General features: G+C 41.2%; 2 protein-coding genes across 2 annotated transcripts; both read left to right on the forward strand.

The window, feature by feature from the left end:
• Positions 1–24: 24 nt before the first annotated feature.
• On the forward strand, positions 25–6773 carry LOC147796827 (uncharacterized). The gene is made up of 4 exons (XM_087145408.1): positions 25–246; positions 937–1188; positions 1443–1697; positions 1901–6773. Exons 1-4 carry the CDS (start codon positions 234–236, stop codon positions 3415–3417), a joined length of 2037 nt encoding a protein of 678 aa, XP_087001534.1. The 5' UTR covers positions 25–233; the 3' UTR covers positions 3418–6773.
• On the forward strand, positions 5245–16467 carry LOC147796828 (uncharacterized). Its single transcript, XM_087145402.1, has 10 exons — positions 5245–7490; positions 7627–7857; positions 8701–8868; positions 9530–9847; positions 10085–10315; positions 11486–11653; positions 11994–12100; positions 13123–13297; positions 14554–14808; positions 15173–16467. The coding sequence occupies exons 1-10, from the start codon at positions 7448–7450 to the stop codon at positions 16315–16317; spliced, it is 2841 nt and encodes a 946-aa protein (XP_087001528.1). The 5' UTR covers positions 5245–7447; the 3' UTR covers positions 16318–16467.
• The last annotated feature ends 509 nt before the right edge of the window (positions 16468–16976 follow it).

Here is a 16976-nt window from a genome sequence, read left to right on the forward strand (position 1 = left end):
GTTTACGCGGCTCGTTGTCTGATCCACTGCTTATTACTGATAGCGAAGTTGGAAGTCGGACTTTGGCCTTTTTTGAAAGAGTGCGCGTACTGTAATATGTTGAATCCAGATTATGTACGGTGTGGCAAATGAATCTAAGACTTCGTGACAAACACTTGCAACACGTATGCACCCGCGGATTTTAGGTCAGTATTTTGGAACGAGGTCACCCCTTGGGTGTGAAGGCAGGGATAATGGATGGACAAGGTAAGATCTGCAGAATCTTCAAGAATTTTTGTGGTTATTTTTCTGTTATCGAGCGCCGAAGGCCAAAGCAATCTCTATACCAGTTTATCTCCTATGGTGTAATAGACTAAATGAACGTGGAGTTGTCTGGTATGCAATACACAATCGTCTATGCACAAAGGATAGAACGGCATTTCTTCGCTGATAGACGACCATCACTGCCTGGAATCCAGTAAGAATCAAGCTGTTCGGAAACCAACTAAGCGTGTAACTGGAAAGAGAACACAAAAAAAATATACCCGGGGTAGACGGGGAGATAGGGGCAGACCCTGAAATTTTCGAGGCGGTCAGGTCTGCCATTTTTTTGTTTGCCGTATTGTTTTCTCTTCCTTTACTCCCTGAGTGTGCAGTGCAACCAAACGTCAACAACAAAATAAGAAAGGATGGCATTTCCCACAGAATTGCCGAGTACATAATCCTGCTTGTTCCTTTTAACCTTTAACTCTTGGTCCATAGAGTAAGATGTGGTTAACAGGCATGTTCGATTCAACTTGAAGGTGTTGCTCTTGTTGCTACTTTCACAGCTGTATTTTAATATAAATTTCCGAGGTTATAAAATGTAACTACAAACGACATGCACATGCAAGCGGAATTTGAATCACGGTTATGCCGACTGTTCCACGCATTTTTTCTTTTGGTCGCCAATTTAAGACGATTTTGATGATGAGTTACTTGAGAATGTGGCCAACTCGCTCGGTCAAGCATGGCCGACTGTGTCTACCTATCTGGGTTTCGATGACGGGGCGTGCCAAGCCATTATCGCATCCCACCCGGACCAACTCAGCCAGCAGGCTCGGCAAATGCTTATGGCGTGGAGAGCAGATTACACTGGGACAGACTTGATGGGCGACCTGAAAGGTGCTCTCCGTGCCGGGGGATTGTTCACTCTGCTTCAGGATCTCGGTGAGTAACAAGTTCATCTAGACATACGTTAATTGAGGACGTGTGCTAATTACAATGAATTACCGGCAGGCTATGAATGTGACAAAGCCTCGTTCATTAACACTGATGTGAAGTTGGTTATGATGGTTCTAGTTAAGGTCTTCCTTAAACAGAAACAAATCCTTTGGCCGATGAAGAAAAGCAAATTAGACGCCTGCCCTCGCTTTGCTAACTCTGCCACTGCTATGATTCATCTTGATTTATTCAAACGCTAGGCGAAGAAATTCTGGACACGTCGTCACTCAAAAATGTAGCAAGAGGCATCAGTGAGTCTTGGCCCAAGTTGGCAGTGCATCTTTCCTTTGGCATTGAAGAGTGCGAAACGATCAGAGCAGCTTTTCAAACACCGAGAGAGCAAGCTGGTCAGATGTTGGCTAACTGGAGACATCACTTCGGTGGCGATAGCCCAGTGGAGTACTTAGCCAGAGCTCTGATTGCAATCGGCTTCGATAACCTCGCAAGGGAGCTTGGTAAGATCGAGACTTTTCCATCTTTTTTTTTTTTTTTTTAACTTTCCGTCGAGGGAAGTGGCCAAGCTATAATTAGTGTCAGTTTTCATAGTCCCTATCGATTTTCCCATTTCCTCTAAAAGACAGTTACTTCCAATTTGAACACTGAGTTTAAGGCTGAAATGAAACAATGTTGTTTTAAATGTCTCTTGCATTTTTCACAGCTCCACAAAAGACACTCCCGAAATGCTCCTGTGCCAATGACAAAACTCTGAAGTACCGGCCCTACTTCAGTAAAGGAGACGATGGTAACACTCGAGTGATCGGGATCTGCTGCACTAAATGCGGCCAGGAGTGGTTAGAGGAACGGTTTCTGTTCCATCCAGACATCGACAACACCCGTCCTTCATTCAAGGTCAGAGGTGCTCTCCTCAAGAAACAGCTGAAAGTGCCCACAGAGAACAACCCAGCCTTCATGGTAAAGGCCGGTCGCACCGAGATCGGAACTCGTTTTTATTGCTTGAAAGTAGGCGATCACATTACCTGGCGTCGCTGCCGGGGCTACTGGCATCATGCGATCATTTCAGAAATCAGTCTGAGGGAAATTAAAGTTAAGGCTTTTCACTGGAGAAAGTCGGATTGTGGTGTGGTGCAAATCACAGAAAACTGGCTTGATTTAAGTGAAGAGCAAGGTGAATTGTTCCGCATTGATTATCCTGCCAAGATAACTAACGCTAACCCCCCCGAGTTGGTCATAGCCAGAGCCGGCTCTAGATTAGGAGACACAGGCTATGGGTTGTTCTCTGACAACTGTGAAGCTTTTGCATCCTATTGCAAGAGTGGACATGCAGAAAGCCACCAGGTTGTGTGGCTGTATCAAAAGATCAAAGCGGTAGTGAAGGAAGCGTTGTTACACATTGCAGGGAGTGGTTCTGAGTTAGCTATTGAGGAGTTTGTCAAGGAAGGTGCCCAGGTATTTCTGGGGGAAGGGGTAGAGGCAGCTGGCAACGTAGTTGTTGTACATACAGTGACAGAACTTGTGCAAGGTACTGGTGCCATAGGTGCTGGCATCATCATCTTCTTTGAGGGGTGTGCTTGTGTTTTCGATCTCATCAAGATTTACAAAAAGCGAGAAAAGGCTGGCATATCACGGCGTGATTTTGTGGCTAGCGTGCTGGGTCGTGTCACCGAAGCCGTTGTCAGCGCTGGGTTCGGTGTGGGTGGACGGGTAGCTGGGGCTGTTGTTGGTGGAGTGGTGGGGACATTGATTAATCCGGGCTTGGGAACGGTCCTGGGGGCTTTCATAGGAGGTATTGTTGGGGGTGTGGTCGGTTCAATATTTGGTCGGTGCCTCGGGTCTTTTGTAGGATCGCCGATCGGTCGGGCTCTGGCCAAAACTATCGGCACTGATGACAGGGCAGTACTGAAAATTGACGACCTCAACCCGGGCGACCAGGTTGTTTTCTATGGTAACCTGCTACATCCTAGACACCACGCTATAGTCGTTGATTACGACAAGGCTCAGGTGCAGGTGGTTCATAACACCTACCAAAATGGTGTTGTGGAAGAGTCTGTTGAATTTAGACCTCCTGTTTACAGGCTTGTGTATGATGAAAATGATTGTTATCCACCCGATGAAGTCATAAAAAGGGCAAGATCAAAGATTGGGGATGAGACTTATAAGTACTCACTGGCTTTCAACAATTGTAAGAGCTTTAGCAGGTGGTGCAAAGTCAAGTAATATAGTGCAATTGTTTTAATTCCTTGTGCTTCATTTACTATGGAAGACGTAACCATTTTTATGCAAACACTTTGTTCATCACTTGATAAGCAAATGTCAAGAGAGTGTGTTGTAATACAATGGAACCACTGTAGATCCAGTGCAGAGGTGCATCTGGATGTCGTATTTCATTTTAAAAAGTGCACAGTGTACTTTGAAAAAAACTGTCCACCGAAACAGATTTCAAAGGTTCACAGTCCACAGGTTACACTGAAAAGTAGCCTGAGTTAAATGTTAACCCAAGGAATGGTGAAAGCTGCAACTACCCAAATTTCATTTTTCACCCACAAATTGATTGGATATTAACCATTGTTTGACCTTCCGATCAGACTCCGCCCCTAAAACGCACCCTTTCTCCATGTGGTGATTGTGGTCTTCAGGTCAGTTCCTGGTCATGCCTGAACCTGAACGACTGTTTCATGGTAGCTAATCACCCCTAAGGTCCCCTCTGACTACATTCCATTTTCTGCTGTGGAAGTGTAAGTAATACCTGGTCACAATCCAAACAGCCGACCAGTCGGCACATGTCTGCAAACGAAAGAGTAGCCACGCCCTAGAAATCACACCGTTACTCCATGAGGTGATTTTTGTCTCCAGGTCAGCTGCCTGACATGCCTGAACCTGCACAACCTGTACGACTGTTTTATGATAGCTAATACATCCCTGCGGTCCCCTTTAACTAAATTCCATTATTCTGCCGCGGAAGTTTAACTCAAACAGCCGCGATTAGTCGGCACATGTCTGTACACAGAGAGATCCAGTTCCTGATATAGACAACATGGGCTGGTCAGTGGTGACTGATCTTTCAAGAATTATAACTCGGCAGTGGTTGGGATCTAGCCTTGGGTGAGGATTACAGGAAATCTTTGCCAAGTTGACCATTGGGAAAAAGTTATTACCAAATTTGGTGATACCTGTCGATCTGTATCACCGCCCCGTTGACTTCAGGGTTAAAACAAGCCAGAAATTAATTTCAATCACCCAAATTGGGTTAAAACAATCTAAAATATCGTGAAGTTGCTGTTTGCACCCTCCCTTGGGTTAAAATTGAACCCAAGTAATTTTTCATTGTATACAGCTTCTCTTAAGCTATCTCAATTTAAATGTGTATGTGTAAGTGACACTGAGACTTCTTTGTTCAAAAATTCAATAAAAAAAAATTGGAGGGCCTGATGTTTCGAAGGGCAAAATAACAAATGGGGAGAGACAAAATAGCAAGCAAGAGATCAACCAAGGCTGGGCGAAATGGAGAAAAATTAAATCGAGTTCTTCGATAAATCTGATTCCGGTTAATTCTTATGGGGCACTTGCCCGTTACGGAAGTGAAATATGTTAAATTGAAACTATGTTGGTTTTCAAGACCAACATCACAACATAGTCGTGGCTTTCTTAAGTATAGAACAACACAGCCTAATTACGTTAAATACGAAACAGAGATCGGAAACAGCCTCAGAAGGGCGCAAGGTAGAGTGTCAAATTTTGTTTTATTTTAAAAAGGAGAAACAGCTAGAAAATGGACTTATACTTTTCCAAAAGGTCAAAACAGAGAACATTGTATCGAATGGATTGAAATATTTAATAAAAACCACATTAAGTGTGAAAATTATGTCGAAGTTGATAGTCATTGTGAGCATTTTAAATGGTCGTTATAGTTGAAATAATAAATAATAAAGTGTTGTTTTAACAAAGTTTTATATATAATTTGTAAAAAAGTTGAAATAATTATTTCATTTTTAATAAAGAAATGTATTGTGTATCTATATATACTTAAATGTGATTTAATATGATACTCGCTCAAAAACAGTAAAATTGGTTAAAAAAACTGGCTTTATCCAAGTTTCCCTTTACCTTTTCAATTCAGACTGATCTGAAGTTTTATTTCCATTAACATTAAAAACATGTTCAAACCAGCACTGAAACCAATGTTACTTCAAGACAGAAAAATGCATACATTGTCAGTATCTCCAACTATATATATATAAAAGGGGTGAAGTCACACATAATTCATCACACTTTATAGCTCGTCGATATTGCCCGGTGAACTGTAGCAAAATTAAAGTCATGCAAAAACAAAGTCATGCTTTTAGACAGTGTGGAAAGTTATCAGAATAATAAGAACCAAGCAATGATTTTAAGGTAGACAATGTACAGTCCAAACACTATGATTGGGAGACGTATCTAGTATCCAGACTTGAACAGAACCTGAATGACTTTTGATCCAATACCAAATGGATCGTTCGATATTTTGTTCGCATTTTGATGCTAAACATTGTCACTGTTACCCCCAAAGCTCACTGCAAGATTAAAAAATGTATTAGCAATGGTGTTTTATAATGTTTGTAAGTCCGTTTGGTAACATGGAGACAAGGTGTGAATTAACGTAAAGAGACCTTCACAAGACCACACAAAACCAACACAAGACCTCCAGTCTGAATTCAAGTCCCAAGCTATTCAAATAAACTGCAACAAAAGCATTCCTTTGTCATTGTTTATCCTGTTACTTGTGACTGGTCTTGCGCATGGTCTTCTGTATGGTCTTGTGATGGTCTCAACTACAACACTGATATTTATAATGTAATTTTAGGTGTGTTATGCTAATGACCCTTCAATAGCCAGTCTGTGTCTTCCGATGATACTTTGTACTTTAAAAGTCACTGTTTAAACCATTCATCGAGCAATAACTGAAATTATACCAGGCAAGATATGGGACAAAGGGTAGCCCCCTTACCTGTCCGATCCCTATACTCCCTAGACTGTTGTTACCTAAGTCATCCCCCGAGAGGTCCGGAAAGAATTCCTGGGATTCCGATCAAACAATGACCAACACAAAGGTGCGGGGGGGCTCTCTCCGTCCCATATGTTGCTTCAAATGACTGAAATGCTACTCTCATAAACCATTTCAAACATGGATTTGCGCTGGGAAACCAGCCAGCCGACCTCGGTGGTCAAGTGGTTAAGATATCTGCACTAGTAAGCAGGAGGGGGTGACGGTTCGAGTCCCACCTGAGTGCATGTGGGCTTTTTTCACAAGCCTTCTGGGGCATACACTGAGTATACAGTGTTAAGTGCACGTCGGACAGGGCAAAATCCAAAATTAATTTACTCCCATCAAGTTTTTTTATACACTGTACAAGCTTCATTGGAATGAAAATTAAACTAACGTGATCACTCAGTGTTGAGATCTTAGTTAGATTGGCATTAGCAAGTTATTTATGTTAGAATTATTATTTGTTATTCGAAAGTGATATTTACTCTAATATTTTTGAGCACCATTAAATGACATCTTGCAATATGAGGGATTGTTTACCTCAGAAAAAGGATGTTGCATGTTACACTGGACTCCAGTTTCAATAAACATAAAAGGTATTCTAGGCCAATATGCGCTATCAGTGCCGCACTACGCAATTAGCGCTATCTCCTGCTGTTTACAAAAGGTCATTGAATGCATTGGAAATTCCCTTTTGGAACCGTTGAAGGACAATAGGCGATTATTGCGAAATTCTAAGTGTACTGATTCACGTGCTTTACAACAAATAATGAAATGGTGAACAATCTGCCCACGTTATGTTCAGGGCTGTTTGCATATGATAACATTGTAAGCTGCAACTTAGTTGTTAAATCTGTCAGGTTGTCGGTATATAAAAAGCCTGGCCTAGATCCATTTGATACATTTTCATAGTAATGGACTCAATGACACGGTATAAAAACCTCAAATACAACTTTATTCCCCCATATACCTTCTCATAGACGTTCATCCAAGCATTAAATTTTGCCATTAATTAAAGCTAATGACTTCAGTGACTTATTTTTCGTGTTTTTAATCGGCCATTTAACCCCAGAAACTAGCAATGGTATACCGGTAGTGCGGCGTTCAAGTATAACTAACTTGACTTTTCCGTGCATTTTAAAAACTTTGTGAAAGAGAAATAATAATCTTGTGTCGGCAGCTATTTAACAGTACATGACTTATTACTAGAAGGTAGAACCGAAAATGGGCAGAATATACCACGGATCCGCAGAGGTTGCCGTTAAAGGTTTGAAACTAATCCAATACATATATACTATTAAAAACAATTGGAAATAGTTTTGTCACTTTGAAACTTTTAAACACTTTCAAGTACAGACTTGTAAAAAAGCAGTGTGTAAAGACTGCACTATTTTGACTCACAGTGACTACAAAGGATCCGTTTCCTGTTGTTCCTGAGTGTGATCTACATCCAGCAGAGCCTGCCGATATCTGCATTGTGCGCGTATCTGACGACACAATGACAGTCAGCCTGACATGTGAAGTTTCCTCTGCCAAACCAGCGGTGGACATCCAGTGGTTCCGCGTTTATGAAGATGGCCACTCAGAGAATATTGCACAAACCCTTAAGATGGAATTGCCCAATCACAAACCAGGTGTGATGTTGACTGTTTACTTATCCCTGGTCCACTGGTGGATGTTAAGAGAGGGCAGCAAGCGGCTACGTCCTTTTTGCTGCCAAGGGTTATCCAGGTGTGGGAGTAAAAAGCATAGGCCCTACACACAATTAGTCTATGTATCTTTTTGTGGCCTTCCTAAGAGATGGAACAATTGTTTGTTATTTTAAAAGCTTCTGGAAAGAAAGAGAAGGAAACTGACCACAAGTCGTCTTCCTCTATTTGTTAATTTAAAAATACTTGCCCCCCTTTTCCTGGGGCCGGGGTTGCTCCTACTGTTCCCAAGGAAGGGGACAGCTGCAACTGCAAAACACTTGGCTGCATCAGCGCAACCCTTTATGATGTCAGGTTCATTAATTGGACAAGGGTCAATATTTACCAATTATACAGTTAATTCATACGAGTCCCCGAGTCTGATTTCTGTTTCCTAATGCTGCTCTCTGGGTGCACTTTGCTGGAGACAAAATCGTCTTTTTTCAATCTGTCAAATAAAGTCCAATATGTTTTAAACAATTTGTCATGGCACAGAGCTAAAGAGCCTGTCAACTCCTTTTAATCTGCCAAGCTGGTATCACGGTAACGATCCAAAGGCAAGGAAGGTGCAAAAGTGTTATATCCCAGGTGCTGGGAAGAAATTCATCCGAAAAAGAAAAGATTCAATAGGCCCCTCAAAAAGATAGATTTCTTATAATCGTTTGGACGGGTTCGTGGAAATGGTTTGCACATGATTTGAACAAAACCTTAAAGGTCACATTCCACTGTAAATGTGGCCATTTATGAGCATTGCAAAGTTCATTGGAGAGATCACATCCAACATTGCAGGTTCATTTGTTGCGAACACTTACACATCATCGTCATCCATCCATTTGCCTACAACGGGTGAAGACAACACCAGGTATAGATGTGAAGCCTACGACGTGGCCCTTGGGGCCAGGAATGGAAGTCACATTGTAGTCTCTATACGAAAAAGCGCAGAGATTATTCGTAAAGGTGAGAAATTATTTTTCCTTCACAATTTCGTTTACGAAATATGCCAAGATAATGGGGTTCACTGTCGTCTAGCTTTGTCATTTTCGATGCTATCTAACTGAGCTGTAACAAATTAAACGAGATGCACTGGCATGTATGAAACAAATTTCTGTATGAACGTGTGGGCAAGCTTTTCAACAATCAAATATGGCGTACCTTTGTTTATGTAAACGTTTTGTCTACAATGTCGCGGATGAGGTATTGTTTTCTTTGCTTTATAAGGAAGGGAAATGAAATAAACAAAAACAAATCTCCTTTCTCTCATTATTGGCCCCCACCCCTGGGCCTTACAGACAAGAAAGGTTTGGCTGAGGGGAAATCACTGTCATTCTCCTGCTTACAATGGAAATTTACGCTAGCTTGACAACACGAAAGAACCTCGATTAATCTTTAAATGCCAATAATAAGGATTAAGATGTAAGGTAAATTGTACACATAAAGTCAATACGAACAGGTAGGACGTATAGCTACTACGTTTTTGCAATTATACCGGATATATATGCTCAAGTGTTCACTTCAACCCCGCCCATAAACTTTAGCTTTACATCTAACAACTTCAGTGCATATCTGCTTACCTATAATTAATTCGGCAAAAATAAACTTAACTCTTTTTTTTTCCAAGATGGACCGGTGTTCTTAGAACGAGGCCGACGTGGTATCATACCTTCCCCCCTTGATGCACTCCCTGCATACTCGATGAAGGATCTGGATGGGGTGTACTGGTACTTCGGTCACAATGACAGAGATAACGCCATCATGTCACACTTTCAAGGGACCATCGCTCCGCTTAATGGCATCCCCAAGGGGCTGTTCAATATCGGTAGCGACTTCGGTCTGATCATCCAGAGCGTCGCCGACGAAAACGAGGGGATGTATTATTTCTTGGTTGTGCCCAAAGTTGGCAAATTGTACCAAGGATCTGTGGAGGTAGCCGTGAAAGGTTGGTAAAAAAAACCCGAAGCACACTGGAATCAATTTTCAATTAAACCAAAACCAACATCTTAACGAGGGTGTTTACGACGGAGGTGTAATTACGTTGGAATATTTTTGTCACGGTAAAAGTCTAGTTGTAGACTAACTTTGATGGTAACTCTTATATTCATACAGGTGCAAAGCTGTTCTTATTTGTTATTTGACCATACGTTTTCCCGACTGAATTTTTATAACCCACACGCAGTTATTACAGAGCTGCCGTTTCCCGTTGTTTCCGAGTGTGATCCACCCCCGTCAGGACCTGCCGGTACCTGCACTGTTCATATACCACACGACACAGCAACTGTCAACCTAACGTGTTCAGTTTATTATACAAAACCCCCCGTTACCATCCAGTGGTCCCGAGTGTATGATGATGGTCGTATAGAGCATGCTGAAAATGCACATACTACGAAACTGCTGACTCTCCAACCAGGTGCGTTAAGCCTTGTTTCCATTACCGTCGTTTGTAACGCGGACGGTCCTCAAGATGTGTAAAACACAGACACGAACGAAAAAGACAATGTATGACGTCATTCCGCCCAAAAAAATTGAAACGAAGTGGCATCCGAAAATTCGTGAATTTTCGCAGAAAATGTGCGTTTAGATTGACTTTACCTTTTCATGATACCAAACCTGTACTCCAATTTCATGCCTTTCATTGGTGGTCAACTATTTAGTTGATCATTGGGGTGTAATATCAAAGCATCGAGGAGAGAACAGGTAAAACTCGTGGAGCCAGTCATGCCAGCGTGCGTGGGAATACCACGGCTACTCGACGCAGGAAATCGGCAAAAGTGAAACCTGGCTCAAATCTTTGCAGATCGTTCGAGGGCTAGTTTGCATTGTGGGCTACACCTGTAGCCGGCATGTTTCTATAATGATGGGGTTGCAGTTTGCGTCTTGATTGTGTTACTCTCTGCGTTTCTTACGTCGAAATAGACACCAGTCTTAATTAATGACACGTCCTCGGGCCATGAGCTTCTAATTGTAATTTAGGGTCTATGACCTTACGCGTTGTGATAACGCTGTACTTGGAGAGTAAAATTAATAGACTGATTGCTCTCCACTAAATCATCTTACCTATAGTGGGTATCACCCCATACGAACATGTGTTTTGAGTGTTGTTTAGAAACAATAAAGCCAATTTGCGCTATTTTACCTGGCACATCAGTGGTGTGAGTACGGTACCTATCGTCGTTTTGTTTTGTTTTGGTTTTTTTTTGTAAATGTTACTTATGAAACACTTTGCTTTTAGTGGACGCCGTGTTGGTTGATATTTAATACCCACTGTAGGTCATGTGACTTAGCAGGCGCAATTCGACATATACTGACACGAGTATTGCTTCTCTGATACCGAACGGGTAAAGAATTTTAAGTTACTGAAAGCGAATCAGTTGTGTCAGGATAATCGTCGAAGACCTTTTAGCAATACCCCTTTTCAATGAATTAAATTAAAGGTCTGAATTAAAGGTACAATCATGAATCGGCAATGAATAAAATTGTAATAATTTTAAAAGCTGCAACAAAATTCATTATTTTCTATTGCAAGTTAGTATCCCTTTTGTTTGCGATATTAATGTGGTAATTTTAAAATCTGTTTTAGGTTCCCTTGTTGACAACACTTTCACGTCATTGTCATCCATCCAAGTGCAACTGACGGGTAACGGCAGCGCAGTTTATAGATGTGAAGCTTACGGCGTTGCTCTCGGGGAAAAGAATGGAAGTCACTTGTTAGCCACCATAAATAAGGATTTACCTCTGGTCAATGCAGGTGGGAAATTTCATACGATTTCGTTGCTCGAAGTGCCACGTTCATATTAACATCATTTATGGCCTAATAAGAGTTACGGCATCCAATACCCATAAAAGATTTGAAGGTTTTTGGCTTTGATCCATCAACACTAAAATCCTGCCAAGGGCTGTATTCTCGTTTGGCTCATGAATATTGAGATTCACTATATCATGAAAACTGGAACTGCAACAAACCCCTGATTACATGGCAAAGAAAAAATGGTAAATGACACAAGCAAGAGGTCTCATTTTTTTTTTCTTTTCATATTCATCAAAATATTTAGAAATATCTCATGCTTTCAATTTCAAATCCTTAATAGACACATCAGTGCCGACTTTCACGTGGAACGCTCTCTGCAGCGCTGTCGTTGTCGTAATGGTAATAGTCACCCTCGCATTTGTACTGGGAGGTTTCATCTTGGTGTGGGTAAGTGTAAAAATGCATCTTAATATAGTTACCTTTATCAGCCTATCTCTTTGGTATCACACGCAGGAAAAAGGTGAAATTACTCACAGACAAAAACAGATTTTTAGAGTCGCAAGAATATCATTCCGGCAGAGTATTAATTATGAGCTTGCAGAAAAGCCCTCACCGCCGTCACGCACTTCTAGATTCGTTGTTTTGTTCACAAACATAGACAACAATTTTGCATAGACGGCCAAAGTTTGCAGAATATTCAGTATTGGTTTGCAAGAATTTCTGCCATAAAATGCACATTTTGTGACATCAGTATTAAACCGGGTGGTATTTCCTTGTTACGAATGTGTGTTTGTTGGTATTGTTTTAATATTCACATATCATTTTAAACCCTTAAATTGTGTTGATTTGGTACCTGCGGCCAGCCACAACAGACCACAGTAGAATCAGTGCTTCTGACGTAGCAAGAGAAGCCTTTGTGGTATAGCACGCTGTTATGATGAAAAGTGCGGTTCTCAAACTAAAATAATGATTAGGTCTTTTTCTGAGAGGATTTTAGAACCAGGAAAGTCACAGTCGTCTTGTAGATATTGTACCTCATGGTTTACATCCTCGCACTACACAATTCTTACAACAATCCTTTTTTTCCTGGGAATAAACAAAAGCTGAACACTATCAACTGAAGCGAGTTTCGTTGCAAAAATGTTTGTGACGTCAAATTTACTTTGCTCTCGTCTTCGCCTGAAATATGTATAAATCGACCCAAATTGTTACTCATGCGCATCTCCAAAATAAAGGAATGGTACCATATTACCTTAATATCACCGACAGAAGCTACTTGCCTTACGTGCACTGTCAGTGCAGCAACCTGTCCTGCCCATGTAATGACCGACAGTAATGATGTTTCCAGGAAAGAAAGTAATTAGAAGTGCCTTCTCTCGGTCACTCAAGACACTGACGTCTCATAGCCAAACGATCTGACAGGGAAAATATGTGTGGTTTTTAAGGTTCCTCATTGTATACCGTTTTAGAAACGTGGAATTTGCAATTATCGACGAAGAAAAACATCCAACCACGCAGGGTCAGACATTGGAACGCCTCTCAAGGGCATGAGGAGGAACAGTAAAGTAACCACGAGTTTGACAGTGGACCACGAAGATGAGGACTGTAGCAACGAGAATACCTGCCTTGTTGAAGATACCAATAGTAAGTGTTGCAAATGGGAAGAATAACTAGCCTCTGTGAAGAATATCCGAGGCTATACATGCATCGTAACAATCTTTAATCCTCTAAAGATTTCTCGTGCATGTGACTCACAATTACACCTTGAAAAAAGTTACTCATTCAGCTGATAATCATATTACTAAGAAAGTCCTTTTAGAGGAGATACATTTTGAACAATATAGCCACATATTTTGTTCACTAGAGTAGGACGAAATGGAGAATAAAATGCAACGAGATGATTGTGACAATGTGAGAGATAAAGGTAGGTTAAAAATAAAAGTATACACCTTATTTGCTCGCCAAAATAGCAATAGTTGGGACCTAAGACAACATACTCAAAAGAATAGTATCTGTACGATATGATTTCCGTCTTTTTACTGTACTGCCTATATTATGCACGAAGAGGTCATTTTCCCGTTTACAGATCTGCCTTTACAAAAACACCTGTAACTCCCCGGGTTTTCTGAAATATTGTGATGTACTCTTCTGCTGAAATATTCTAACCAATAATGAAACAAGGTTTTCAGTGGTGGAATAAAAAACTATATCAGCTTTATAACTAGGAATGTTATCATGTGAGTTAAAGGAATACAGGAATTTCCCTTAAAATCACCGTTTGTCACTGTTTGGAGTAAAGCAAACTGTAAGCGTACCTTTTTAAACATTCCATATTGTCCAAGCTTTAACTCTTTGAAAAATTTCTTACTAAAGGTTACTCTCTGATTTATTGTCATTTTTTACACCTACAAATTAAATTGGAAATGGAAATCCCCTATACCGGTGCAAAATATAAAACAATCCAGCATTTTGTGTTCAAATCAATGCAACATTGACATTCATTGCCTTTGGTTACATCAAATTTGCAAATTCAAATTAGCCACCCCAACAAAAATACACACTGAAACATAAAGGTGCATATTCAAGGATTTCATAAAAAAAATCTACTGAATGGTCCCTGTAAAATGAGCAATCCCTTTCTAACTTGTGCGCATTATTTTCCTCATGAAAAGTAATAATAAAAACGGCTTAAGCTGCAGCCTCGTAGTGTACGCCTGATGAAAACCAGGTTTTAATGCCGCTAAGTCATTTCCCTGCGAAATTCAAGTTGCATGTTGTGTTTTGAAGGGGAGATGTTAATCCCACATTTTAGGGTTAATATGGACGTCATACAAAGGCTGTAACAAGTATACATTTTCAACGTTAATCTGATGGGGACTTCTGATCGGTTTTAACACCAGATGAAGAAATTCTGGACACTACAACACTCTTGAAAATTGCCCGAGACGTCAGGAACTCCTGGATGGAGTTGGCTCTCTTTCTCTCTTACGGCATTGAAAAATGTCAAGCAATCCACGAAAGCTTTCTTACACTGGAAGAACAGGCAAGTCTTATGTTAGCTACCTGGAGACACTACTTTGTCGGCCTTAATCCACTGGAGTACTTGGCTAGAGCTCTGGCCACGATGGGCTACGGTGATCTCGCCAGGGAGCTTGGTGAGAGAGACTTTCTTTGTTGTACATTTCATACTTGAACACTTCTCTGAAACTAATCCTCTTTTTACCGCCCTGTCGAGTTTTCTGGATTCCATTACGTCTTTTCCGAAGATAGCGGAAAGGTTCACAACCTCCCTCGTGTGTGACTTTAACCAATACAGCCGACGTCTTATTATCGAACTTCAACGTAGAACTTGCTTGTAGCATACTCTTTGTTCCTCATTGCTCAAGTATGAGCCAACAAGGGGTGATGTTCTTTCTCCCTCACGTTGTCACATTTCATATGTTAATCCTTTGAGAGCAAAAACTCCCTCTACCATTCCCTTCACAGTTCAAGGATATTTCTGCCTTTTAACTGTCACAGCACCTCAAAAGGAACTTCCTGAGTGCTCCTGTGCCAATGGCAACGCTCTGAGGTACATATCCTACTTGAGCAAAGGAGATGAGGGGAAACCCGAACTGCTTGGTATCTGCTGTACCAAATGCGGCCAAGAGTGGTTACAGGAGCGGTTCCTGTTCCATCCAGACACCGATAAATTCCCCCCTTCAGTGAAAGTCTGTGGGGTCGTCCTCAAAAAACAGCTCCAAGTACCCATGCAGATTAATCTCGCCTTCTTGATAAACTGCAGTCGCAAGAAAATCGACCAGTTTAGTACTGACGGTTATAACCTAAAGGTAGGGGATCACATTGCGTGGCGCCACTATTGGGGCTACTGGCATCATGCAGTCGTGTCAGAAATTGATCCTAAAGGAGATATAGTTAAAGTCATTCATTGGAGTAAGGTGGGCTGTGCCATGATGCGGATCACAGAAAATGCGCTGAAGCTGAGTAAGGAACAAGGTGAATTGTTCCGTGTTGATTATCCGAGCGAGATAAGAAAGATTAACCCTCCAGAGCTTGTAATTGCCCGCGCTAGATCTCGATTAGATGACACTGGTTATGGAATTTTCTCCGGTGCCTGCGAAGCGTTTCCATCATATTGTAAGACTGGGCTTGCAGAGAGTTATCAGGTTGTTTGGCTGTATGAAAAAGTAAAGTCAGTCGTGAACGAAGCGCTGCATAATGTGGGCAATGGCTATACCTACGCTGGCGTCATTGCAGCCAAAGAATATGCAAAAGAAGGTGCCAAAGTATTTCTTGAGCGTGCACAGGCAGCGGCCTCTATGAAAGTGTGTGCCGCTGAGAAGTTTGAGAGGCTTGTGAATGGTACCACTGCCGTAGGGGTGGGTGTTCTTGTTTTCTTCGAGAGCTGCGCCTGTGTTTTTGATCTTAGGAAGATTTACGGAGTAGTGAAGGAGGGTAAAATGTCACAGCAAAATTTTATTACGAGCGCATTCTTGCGAGTTGGTGAAGCTCTCGCAGCCGCTGGGCTTGCAGAAGGGGGAGACGTTCCTGAAAAAGTAAGTGGACCTCAGGGGAGCAGGGGAGTCGATTGTAATGCTACGGATGCACGCTCCAAGTCCTACTTTGGTAGTTTTTTAGTAGTAGGCGTATCATGCCACTTATAGATCGAAAAGAAATTTCAAATGAGTCTTCTGACGATCCTGCTATAAATACTACTTACCACGCAAAACGTATATAATTGCTACGGTCATTGACTTGCGTTGTATACCTTAAAAGCATCATTGAAATAAATGATAAACTGTGTGTCAGTAAAACTTGCTGCATTATTTGCCATTATTTGCACCAAAGAATCATTTGAAAGTCTGCATATTCGATCATCTCAGCCTACTGGTACTGAAAAGCTTTGTACCTTGTTTCTTTAGCATTTCGTTATGGTGGTAACCTTACCATACGTGGTTTTTCCCCTCCTTTTACTGCATGTCATTTAAAAATAATGTATATTGCATTGTACACTTACTTAGAAGTATTTTGTAAACGATAGATGTAGCGGAGCTAAGACTGAAGTCAATGACATGCGTATAGGGTTGTATTCTCATTTCATTTGGAAAGGCTACACGCGCATACATCTTTCATTAAAAAGCGTAATAATCTTTCGCAAGAATCCAAAAGTCAAGTGTCATACACACTTCTATAAAACAGGTTACATTGTTATCAGTGTTGGAAATTTCCATTTGATTTGGGAAGTTGACTCCTGTACCTGTAGTTGACAGCTTGTTATTCTTTTGCACTAGTCGATTCCAAATTCCAAGATATGAAGGCTGCA

This window comes from Acanthaster planci, linkage group LG14 (genome assembly GCF_054643075.1).
Source record: "Acanthaster planci isolate LZ-2023a linkage group LG14, COTS_SCS, whole genome shotgun sequence".
NCBI lineage: Eukaryota > Metazoa > Echinodermata > Asteroidea > Valvatida > Acanthasteridae > Acanthaster > Acanthaster planci.

What these genes read in the sequence shown, in the direction of transcription:
- LOC147796828 (XM_087145402.1), top strand. Translation starts at nt 7,448, where the DNA reads ATGGGCAGAATATACCACGGATCCGCAGAGGTTGCCGTTAAAG. An exon ending in TTTACCTCTGGTCAATGCAG is followed by an intron (nt 11,654 to 11,993) that starts GTGGGAAATTTC and finishes AATCCTTAATAG; the next exon opens with ACACATCAGTGCCGACTTTC. An exon ending in TGATCTCGCCAGGGAGCTTG is followed by an intron (nt 14,809 to 15,172) that starts GTGAGAGAGACT and finishes TAACTGTCACAG; the next exon opens with CACCTCAAAAGGAACTTCCT.
- LOC147796827 (XM_087145408.1), top strand. An exon ending in CACTCTGCTTCAGGATCTCG is followed by an intron (nt 1,189 to 1,442) that starts GTGAGTAACAAG and finishes TTCAAACGCTAG; the next exon opens with GCGAAGAAATTCTGGACACG. An exon ending in TAACCTCGCAAGGGAGCTTG is followed by an intron (nt 1,698 to 1,900) that starts GTAAGATCGAGA and finishes CATTTTTCACAG; the next exon opens with CTCCACAAAAGACACTCCCG.